Genomic DNA, 11,492 nt, shown 5'->3' with positions numbered 1-11,492 from the left:
GGACATTGCACTGACTTCCATTCATTGTAGACAGACTAACTGAGACATATGTTTTCTATGTACACACTCACACACTGGTTTGTGCAGTTATTGTTTAAAGTACAGCCATACAAAGTGTTTCCCATAATCAGTTAATGTCTAACCCTAACCTTAACCTAGCATCAGGAATCTTAGCTCTAAACCTTAGAAGATCCTCAGATCTTGTCTCATTGGGACCAGGTGTTGGTCACCGTGAGAACTACTGATCCTGACAAGGTCAGTTTTTATGACAGAAAAGGAACTAAAGAGGCAACAAATACACACACACACAGTGTAAACCCGCCTCCTCTGCACACCCACACAGGTGTTTTAAACTCTCTCCGTCAATGATTCACTCTGCTGAGTTGGACAATCCTTCATGTGTTTCTCAGACTGACCTCAGATCTGCCTCAGCTGTGACTGTGAGCTTCCTGCCGCTGCTCTGCGTTCAGTCTCTTCAGTCCTGAACAGAGTTGAGGGCCTGCACACTGATCTGCACACACGTGAGTTAACAGCACTGGTCACCAGGTTCTTCTGTGTGTGTGTGTGTGTGTGTGTGAATGTCTTCTGTTTATTCTTGATTTACACAGATTGTTTTCTGGTCCTGTAGTTTCACAGTGGAGTGTTTTTGAGAATGGATTGTGTGATTTGACTGTTAGAAACCTTATTGTGCTGCTGCAGTATGATATAGACAGTGATTTCTCAGATAGTTATTTAACATCAGGTTATTGAACTCCCAGTTATTTCACTCTCACCCTCTGCAGAATTCAGGCTGTAATAGGTTTGTGTCGCTTTCAAAATCATATCAGTTTTTCAATCTGCTGGTTGTAAATAGGAGCAGTGCACAGTGATAGACAAATGAAAATGACAAATCAGAAGCACAAGAGAAAATGCATGCACATAATGTAAAATACACAAAACAGCACAATAAAACATTATCATAACAAAGAAGCTTATGTTATGTGGTATTGAGAGGACATTAGTATATTTTTATGCACATTTTTTTGTGGAAGAATTAAACCTGCGGACTGACAAACAGCTAAAAGACCATAGTGATCATAGTTGATAACAGTGGACTGTGTGAGATCAGTTTCAACTACACGTTCACCGCCCTTATTAATTAATAACCCTTGTTCTGATAAATGAGAATAATTCACCTTGACCTGACAATATTCTTATATTCTCTGACATGCAGTCATAACCTTTTGAAACCTTTGATTATTGCAGGACATTTGGTTTAATTCATGTCAATTTTAATGAAGAAAAAAAACTGTTAAATGTGTTGCCTCTGTATAAGACATACTGTATAATAATTGCAACTTAAGTCAGTCGTGTGCAGGCACGGCCATCCCATATTTCTTTTTGAAGGATATCAGTGACACGGCAATGTTTACACTGTAGACATGTTCAATGATACTGTCGCTACACACACACACACACACACACACATAGAGGGAGAGAGAGAATATATTCACAATGCCCTTCATTGTGTTTCTGTTGTTCCAGCATCTTCTTGATTCTTACAAACCAGCATTACCTGTTCCTCCAGAAGTGGGGTCAGAAGTTGATTTGGAATCTCTCTCTCTCTCTCTCACTCTCTCTCTCACACACACACACACACACACACACAGTCATATAACGGATAAGGGGGAGGTGACCAGTTTTTTTTTTAAATCTCGAAGGTTTAATTTTAAGGAATAAATGTTCTCTCCTCTCCTCTGATGCTGAACCTCCAGTGGGAGTGGAATGGATTAAAGCCATGGCAGACTGTAATGTGAGTACATTTAAAACAGTTTGATGCTTGATGTTTTCATATCATATCTGTGATGCGCTTTAAATTCCAGTGTTTTTTTTTTTGTTTTTTTAAATGGCTGCATGTGAACAATCAGCTCATAGTGTGTTTGTGGTTTTTGTGATAGAATGTCATTTCAAGTTATCTCCTGCAACTCAAAGCGAATGTCTGAAGTGGCTTAAAGTTGCAGTGCGTGACTGATTTTTGTCATTGTTGATGTTATTATTCTGCCTCTGTTAGGTCTTTGTGAGCGGAAACGATTTTATATTATCAATATGCTGTGTCCTTTATTTGAAACCGGGCTCTGTGAAGCAATATTATTAGCATTTATGTGCATGCAGCAGCACCGCAGGGGCAGGTGGTGGCTGAATTTTTAATATTGAGCAGTAATTAATGGAATTATTAACTGTTATAATTAATTGCTGGCAATTAATTAACATTAATGGCCTCTTATTTGTGCCACTCTCTGTCTTGAAATAAAACAAATCACTTCCTGTGTGCAGTGCAGTGCAGTGCAGTGCAGGAGTGTCTTTGGGTGACACATGAGATCTAAACATCTCTACACAGAGAAACACAGAGAGAGTCATGTGCAGCGGATTGGCTTAGTGTGTGAACACGTTTGACAATGGTTTGAATGTAACGGAGGTTGTACGCACTACACCTTTAAAATACTGCACATTAAACAGATGATCTTGATCAGTGAGATGTTATCATCAGAGGTTGTGTATTGACACAGTGACCATGCAGTGTGCTGCAATGTTTGAATCGTCAGGCATTAAATTGTTGTGTTTTACAGTTTAAGGAGCCCATTCTGTCTCCACATAAAAATGTAATTGTTTATTATGCTCGGGTTAATATTTTTTTTCTTTTCTTTCATGAGCTATATTTTGTTAGACCCTCGTCACAACAGTGCCATCATTTTTAAATAAAGTTTGATGCATTTAAATTCAAAATCCTCCATATTTCAGCCTCAAGGAGGTAAAAATGTTGTCATAGTGTTGTAAACAAGTTTTTACACATTTATTGAGGAAAACAGATGGTTAGATGAAGAGGAGCGAGTTTTACAACAAGTCCGTCTGCACTGTAATATTTACGAAAATATCTCGCGTCTTGACATTGTCATGTTTTCTCCCTGAAATCACGTTTTATTTTGAACGTGGACTCAATCAAAGCCTCACACATGGGTGAGGCTGCTGTTTAATGGTTCACTAGAAAAAAAAAAAGTTACAGCCACTATTAAGTGTTTCTGTTTCGGCAAATGACTGAATGTCTTCTGCAGTTTTCCCAATGTTGTCTTTAATTGTGTCTGTTTTAATTTTGTTCTTCAGCAGCGGTCGCCATCCTCCTCTGCTCTCAATGATGTCAACCTGGGACCTTCAGCAAACCCACAGTCAGTTACTCTGCTCTCACTGACCAGCATGTGTATCTCTCTCTTTATTATAACACCAATATATATATCTACATATATATATATATAGATATATATATACATACAGGTTCTTAAGGACCCTTTTTCAAGAGAATTGGCTGTTCTTTTTGCTGGTGATTTGTTACGAACACGTTATTGTTTAATCTTGTATGAAGCATTTAATAGCTTACTCTTTGTTTTGTTTCAGTGCCAGCCCCAATGACTTTGACTTCTTGGCTGTCATTGGCAAAGGGACCTTTGGAAAGGTATCACTGGAACAATTACTTATTTATATTTGTCTGCCTCTTTGTGTCTGTTCTGTTTTTCTCTGTCACCAATTTCCTTATTGTCTCTCCTTTAGTTCACGTTATTCTCCTGCAGAGACTCCGTGTGTATAATGAACTCGGATTCATCATTTTGTGGCTTTTATTGAACATAGTTTATTATTTGGCAGGTTGTGGAGGATCATATAGATTAAGAGTGTGACTGTGAATCCAGTGAGCAGCAGCTGTTTCAGTGAACTGGCCTAAAACAGAAGAGAGAGACACTCACACACAGATAATAGTGAGGTGCTGCTTATTCTGCAGCAGAGATAATCTTCCTGCTTTCTACTGTCTAATCAAAATGTGATGCTAGCTTCATGAATTATTAACTACACAGTGCACTGGGGTCCTTGAAGTGTCACTTTACATCACACACAGTTATTGGAAAAACAAAAATCATAAACAGAGTATTTCACAAGAATGATAATACACCTTTGTTATTTCTTTCAACATATAAATAAGTATAATCCTGTGTTGGGAGGACGTTGTTGGTCCTTTTTCGTCATTGTATCAAACCCCTCTCAGATTTCTCAGTATCATCTGTTTCCACAGATCACGTACTGTCTGTGTTGTGTGTGCTGATCTTGCACAGGATTGATGCAATGTCCCAACAGCAAATGTGTGGCGATGGTGGTGCAGACTGTTTACCAAACAAACCACTAAACAAACAAACCTTCATGCAGGTGCTGCTCGCCAAGCATAAAGCTGACAACAAATTCTACGCCGTCAAAGTGCTGCAGAAGAAAGTCATCCTGAAGAAGAAAGAGGTGGGCTCGAAGCTCTTTCAGAACAACTTTTACTCTCTGACATTCATCATTTTATCATTTTATCAGCTCCACTCGATTCTCTCTATTTTTCTCAGTATAGCAGTGCTTTGTTTTTTTAATTTTGTATTTTGTTTTACACATTAGTGACTGAGGGAAGGCAGACGTATAGCAGCTATGCTATGGCAGTGCACTTTAGGTTAAAGAATTAACCCTGTTTTTCTGAAACATGAGTGAGGTAGTGCGTAATCAAAACAAATGTTGAAAGATAATGGTTGGAATATGGACCTAGTGACACCCTTGCCCATCATGGACACACACCAAATGACACATTTCATCTTTGGCTTGATAAAGGAGAGGTTTGATTTTCAGAAGCACTATTTCTGACTTTGAGATCAGGCAAAAAAAATATAAACATGTTATGATGATAAATGATAAATGTACTCCTACTTAGTGATCCAAATCAATTCTACAAAGACACAACAAGACAAATAGGTAGACAACTGCAACTACACAGTGATCTGATACTGATGTGCCAGGATAAAGTAGGTGAAGGTGGAAAATATCTCAACTTGTGCCAAGAGGAAAATGTTTGTGTTATTAGTAAACAGTGTTTTGACCCAGCAACACAATCTGAATCTTATCTAATCTACAGCTTGTTCTGTGCAAAGGACATATTTTACGACTCCTCTGCATAATCAATCAAACACATTTGCTTTCTTTTCGTGGGTAGTATTTGCTTCTGCTCTTTGTAAAGTGTTGTGTCTGGTTTACTGAACAGCACTGGCATCATTCCTCAGTTTAGTCTTTCTTTAGTTTTCTAAAACCTAAATTAAAGCATCACTTTTTAAAAACCTCTTCTTGTCATGTTCTGACCTTTAGTCATGCATGATGCTTCTCTGTAGACCTGCACCATAAACATTACAGGTATAGAGTTATCTTTAAAATACTATATTGAGTATTATTACATACTAAAAGCTAAAAAACATCTTAAAGGTTTATTATTTTGTGTGAGAGGGACAGGACAGAGAGTTTTGTGCAAACTGACCATTAGTCACAATGTTGGGAAAGATCCAGGAAATACAGAAAACAAATAATAATTCCTGCATATTTTCTCTCTCTCTGTTGTTCGTATTAGCTTTTCATACTGAACTTTATGGTCTAAATGTATTTCTCATGCTCGTCTTTAGCAAAAGAACATTATGGCAGAGAGAAATGTGCTACTGAAGAGTCTGAAACACCCGTTTCTGGTGCGACTTCACTACTCCTTCCAGACCTCAGAGAAACTCTACTTTGTCCTGGACTATGTCAATGGGGGAGAGGTATGTGCCTTAAACTAATGAATGAATATAAATACCTGTCTAATGGCTTTTTTGGTGTATTTTATACTGTTTACTGAGCTTCAGACTCATACAACACTCTGTAACAGTGTGGTAATACAGTATTTACGTAGATTAATTGCATGCAATATCTCTTATCAAGTCTTTCTTTTACCCTAGACCAGTGGTTCTCAAACTTTTTTATGTCAAGTTACACCTGAGAAAATATAGAGCTCTCAAAGTTCAGTTCCATTAAATCTTATTTACATAGCCCTATAACTAACACCATTATCGCCAACATTAAAATACAGTGGTGAAAAAAGCCAAGCAAATTCGGCTAGAGACTTTTCACAGGAGGCAGATTTATTATTATTAGTATTATCATTATTAGTGTTATTATTATGATAATGATTATTATTATTATTATTAGGGGTAGGACCAGATAAGCATGTGCCATATCCTACTCTTTTTTGAACAATACTTTTTGTTATTTTATGAGTTTTTTTTTGTTTTGTTTCTATTCAAATCACATTCAAAATAAACATTCATTCATTCCCAATAAGATCATTTGCTCTCTCTCATCATCCTCCTCTTCCTCACATATATTTCATAGTCAAATTAGATTAGGCAGGAGTGAGAGATGATGAGAGGCGACTCTAATTATTATTATTTAATTACTTAAACAGTATTTCAAATTTTCCTCCAAGTACCACCAGAGGATGCTCGCCTTACACTGGTGGTGCATGTACCACAGTTTGAGAACCATGGCCTTAGACGGTGAATGAAAGTTACTTATATGTTTGAATGATATTTTGCTTTTGTGTGATGTGTGTGTGTTTGTTATTTGATGAATATCCTTCATATCCTGTGTCCATCCCTCTCTCTTTCTCTCTGTCTCTGTGCAGTTGTTCTTCCACCTGCAGAAAGAGAGATGTTTCTCTGAGCCCAGGGCGAGGTTCTACACCGCAGAGGTGGCGAGCGCTATCGGCTACCTTCACTCGCTCAACATTGTTTACAGGTGTGACTGAGACACAGTCAAGTATGAGATGATTTCACACGTGATCCATTTTTACACTAACGACCTGCTCGTCCGTGTTCCCTGCAGAGATCTGAAGCCGGAGAATATTCTTCTTGACTCTCAGGTAAGTCGATACATTTGCTTTGACAATGTAAACTCAGACAAAGTATTTGTCACTCTTGTGAAATTGTTTTACAGGGCCATGTGGTACTAACAGATTTTGGGCTGTGTAAAGAGGGTGTAGAGCCGGAGGGAACCACCTCGACTTTCTGTGGGACTCCAGAGGTGAGTAAATAACATTTCAAAAATATACTTAGTACATTAGAGTCGTCATAACCTTATAAAACTATATTTGTCTTGTCTTCAAACTTCATATTAATGAATCTTCACTAGTCCACTTAGTATTGTCTCTATCAATATTTTCTTTTGCTTTTTTCTGTCCTTCTCTCTCTCTGTCTGCAGTACTTGGCTCCAGAGGTTCTTCGTAAGGAGCCATATGACAGGACAGTGGACTGGTGGTGTTTGGGAGCAGTGCTATATGAGATGATCTACAGTCTGGTGTGTGTGTGTGGATGATTTATAGGTGTTATCTCTAGGAAAAATGTAAAAAAATAAACCTAAGTGACACAGTAACTTGAACTATTTACCATACTGACTGGAGGGTGGCAATTATTTTCTTATCAAATTTATGGATTATAGATTAAACATAATGGTCAACTGATGGCTGTTGATTTTTGATACATGTAAAAACAATTGAAAACACTGAAGGCGAAACATCAGCATGTCTTGTTCTCTCTTTATCTCTGTGACATGCAGGTGGTGAAGACACAACCTGTATGAAGTTGTGATCCTATAAAATGTTAACATTAAAACGTCCTTTTGTCTTTCTCTCATGTTTGCTGATTTGCAAACGTCAAAGAGTTACATATTTATAATGTTGGCACTGGTTTGTTTGCTGCAGCCTCCGTTCTATAGCCGTGACGTAGGTGAAATGTATGATGGGATCCTCCACAAGCCACTGTTGGTGCCTCCAGGAAAGTCTGCTGCCATCAGCTCTCTGCTGGTGGGGCTCCTGCAGAAGGACCAGCACAGACGCCTCGGGGCCATCGCTGACTTTGTGAGTGTGAGCAGTTTTGGTTGGATGATACCTTGAACAAACCTCAACTTCATAACTGCTTTTTACAAAACTTGTGTACATGCGTGTGACTTTTCTATTTTTTTTTTTATATATTATTTATAGTTAGAAATAAAGAACCACATCTTCTTCTCTCCAATCAACTGGGACGACCTTTACCATAAGAGAATCACTCCTCCCTACAACCCTAATGTGGTGAGTTTTGTCAGGCTGCCGCTTTGTGAACTGCTTCATATGTCATTTTCACATCAAAGACACTCTGGTTTCATGTATGACATTCAGTTTCCTTCTCAAAAACTCCCCAATCATTTACCATATCTGGAAACACATTTTCCAACAACCCCCACCTCCTGTGCTCTCCTCTCGATCTTCATTACTTTACATTTATCACTACTACAGTGGCTTGCACTGCTGCCTTGCAGCAAAAAGACCTGGGTTTGTGACCTAGTCTGACCGAGGGCCTTTCTCTGAGGAGTTTGCATGTTCTCTCTGTGTGAGTGTGAGTTTTCTTCCACAGTCCAAAAACATGCAGAGGTTAATTGGACACGTAAAAAATTGAGCAGAGGTGTGAATGTGAGAGTGAGTGGTTGTCTGTCTCTGTGTAATACAGGCAACCCTGTGTCAGCTGAGATTGACTCCAGCAGCCCTGCAACCCTCATATGAAGGATAAAGCCATAGACATTGAATAAATTAATAATATAATATAATGATTGGTTGACCTGTATCCATTAAATGTGTATAAATGGGCAGCCTACCAGTTCAGCTATTGTCATAAATAAATCTGTGTGTAAAGAATGTTAACTTGCAAAGAATCTTAATGTAATAAAAAAGGAATGTTTTAGCACAGCCACTGCTGCATCCTACTGTAAACATGAAAGACCCGTCAGAAAAGACGTCACCCCATCACTTATTATTATCTTTCAGCAAGGCCCAGCTGACATTCAGCATATTGATCCAGAATTCACCACAGAAATGGTCCCTAACTCAGTGAGTCAGACCCCGGAGCTCAGCGCCAGCACCAGCTGCACCAACGCCTTCAACGGGTTCTCCTATGTCTCCAGCGATGACAGCTTTCTGTGAGACGCATTTCTTATGACTTTTCATCTCATGGAAACGGTGGTAAACCATTGCAGATGCCATGTATCCATCGCGTTTGACTTTTGCGGAAATGTTCACACTGTCCCTCTGTGTAGCGTAGCAAAAGAAAGAAAGCTTTTATTAAACAATAAAATGCAGTTCAAATACAGACAGATAAATAATTACAGGAAAACATAAATGAATGGTCTTAATACGCTGCCAAAAATAACCTCACAGTATTGGCACAGGCAACGAATCTCTGGACTCCTGGAGAGATTTATTTTGGTGACAATGGTGAAGCTGCTGTCCAACATTTCTGCTTAAAATCGGTCATATCTGTTTGATTGGGTTGAGATCTAGTGATTATTACATGATTCAAATCTTGTTTTTACTCTTGAGTCCATTTAGTGGCTTCTTGTACGCTGTGGATCAGGGCATTGCTGGTCATGTTTCTGGTTTTTCCTTTAATTTATCACTTTATCACATGTCTGTTTTTGCCCAGATGTTTCCCTGCAGAATTTTGCAAAATATGAAACACTCCTGAGCATCTTTACAGTCACATGTAAAGGAATGAATAAGATGTAATGGTGTGGTATCAATAGTTTCTAAACCACTGTGTAAAAAGGGGGGAAAACACAACACAACTCTGTCTTTGTGTATTCATCTGGACTTGCTGTCATCTGATCAGTTCCAATGTGAACACAAAATTTGTGACATCCAGAAAAGCATTAAATACCTACTTTGTGTATAAATATGTTTCATTTCAATGTTTGTTCAATTAATATTAGAACAAAGAAACAAAGGTGGTGAAAAAAACGCTAAACTTATTAAGTCAGATTTTGGTTGTAGTAAGTCAACTACACTGCATTGTGCACATTATGTGGTTCATTATGCAATTTTAGTTCTGTTTTAAACTGCTTTGAAACTGAGAAATATCCTCACATGAGTTTGTCTGAACATTATTATCATAGCCTTTAGACAGCAGACAGTAATGTTAGTTTTATTTGTTTATATGCAACAGCATAAAAATAAAAATACTGTATTTAACTTCTGTAAATTTACAGAAGCAGCTTTGCAATAGGATTGTTGCTCTGGTGCGCAGACACTTTGTGTGTTTCTTTTTCCTTTTCTTTTTTTTTTAAAAACTAAAAAACAATAATAATAATAATAATAATTTTCTCAATCCTGCCTAGCACCCAATGTTCCGTATCGTTTTTGCTAGTGTAAACCATTAAGTGCCTTAGAAATGAAGTTGGTGATGGATGGAGTTTGATGTTGGCAGTGAAAATGTACATTTGATCTTTTGTAGTTTTTATTACATCTCACATATAATCTTGCTTTTGCATCTGATTTTAAAGAAGCACCAATTCCTATTTCTATTTGCCACCTTAAAAAACATATCTTAGTTGATGATGAATGAATGATGAACATAAATGCTATCGTGATTTTTGCCTTCTGAAACTGTAATCATGTATTCTATGTCTGACTAAACAATCTGTAAACATAAGCTCTGATGTCATGCTGCCGGCAAGCAGTATTGTGTGTGTGTGTGTGTGTGTGTGTGTGTGTGTGAGAGTGTGTGTGTATAGATGGACAACGTGTTAATAAATCAAACATTTGTCAAAACTTTCATGTTTTCTTCTGAAAGAAACATTAAACATCATGTGTGCATAATAGAAACAATGTTTTCATCATTCCAGACAGGATAGAGAATAGAAATTGGAGTGATAAAATTGTGATTTAAAAAAAACATTTAGTTCAGTTACAGACGTTTCTGAAGTTAACAAAAACCTGTCTGACAACCTTGGTGTGATGACACTACTGGAACTCTGTAGGCTCAAAGGCTCCTCATAGCACCGTCAACACAGTTGTATTCGAACCATGACATAATGATGGTTTGTGTTTGTGTGTGGTTGTGTGCTACCAAGGTTCATTAACCTCTGGATATCTGTGAAATGTACTACGTGTAGTTGAATTACTGAAGCCATAAAACCCTGAGCAAATAATGGTGTTTGCTTACAGGAATCCAAAGTTCAACAAAAATTAAAACCTCACATCTATTTATTTCTTGTAAAGAATTTCTTTATCCAACATTAGGCCTTGAGAAAACTGAACTGGCTAAATGGTGGTGTTTAAGGAATTTTACACTTCACATAGTAAAACATTTCACAAAACACTCACATTATTGTATGATGTCATGTCAACGGGTTTGTTGTGATGCTAACTGCTAACTTTTATACACTTATTTAACCATGTGTATCATTAAAAACCTTTCACTACATAGGCCTGATGAAAAGTTTATATTGTTATCAGAACTACATCTACCTGTTGTCAAATGTATGAAGATGCTTTTTAATCTGCATGTTTGCGTGCTTAATGGTCTGTATAGGTCAGGGGTCCAACATTGAATGCAGCACTCATCATTTTCTAAACAACACTGATCATACCATTCATATGCTGCAGTTGACGTTCGGTGCCTTGCCCAGGAATAATCAGAACCATTATTAATCCTAACGTTCACGTAATTAACATTTCAGTTGTTATCTCTGGTCAGCCTTGTGTAATATTTCACCTTACTACTCCAAATGCAACTTCAAGTTAGCAATTCAGTTTAGCTTAAGCTAATGCAGAAGCCATA

General features: G+C 37.7%; 1 protein-coding gene across 4 annotated transcripts; it reads left to right on the top strand.

Annotated features, from left to right (window-relative positions):
• The first annotated feature begins 397 nt into the window (after positions 1–397).
• Positions 398–9,991, top strand: sgk2a (serum/glucocorticoid regulated kinase 2a). Of its 4 annotated transcripts, none has more exons than XM_044039170.1 (13): positions 398–521; positions 1,755–1,792; positions 3,142–3,200; positions 3,427–3,484; positions 4,225–4,308; positions 5,496–5,627; positions 6,530–6,642; positions 6,730–6,766; positions 6,841–6,927; positions 7,105–7,200; positions 7,604–7,759; positions 7,883–7,972; positions 8,702–9,991. In XM_044039170.1, exons 2-13 carry the CDS (start codon positions 1,778–1,780, stop codon positions 8,855–8,857), a joined length of 1,083 nt encoding a protein of 360 aa, XP_043895105.1. In that variant the 5' UTR covers positions 398–521; positions 1,755–1,777; the 3' UTR covers positions 8,858–9,991. The 4 variants fall into 4 exon arrangements, with proteins under 4 accessions (XP_043895105.1, XP_043895104.1, XP_043895106.1 ...); XM_044039169.1 differs by having other exon boundaries at positions 3,139–3,200; XM_044039171.1 differs by having other exon boundaries at positions 1,701–1,792.
• Positions 9,992–11,492: the final 1,501 nt, after the last annotated feature.

Source organism: Solea senegalensis, linkage group LG11 (assembly GCF_019176455.1).
Source record: "Solea senegalensis isolate Sse05_10M linkage group LG11, IFAPA_SoseM_1, whole genome shotgun sequence".
Taxonomy (NCBI): domain Eukaryota; kingdom Metazoa; phylum Chordata; class Actinopteri; order Pleuronectiformes; family Soleidae; genus Solea; species Solea senegalensis.
The sequence above is the reverse complement of the archived record's forward strand: the minus strand, read 5'-3'. Positions and strand labels throughout refer to the sequence as shown.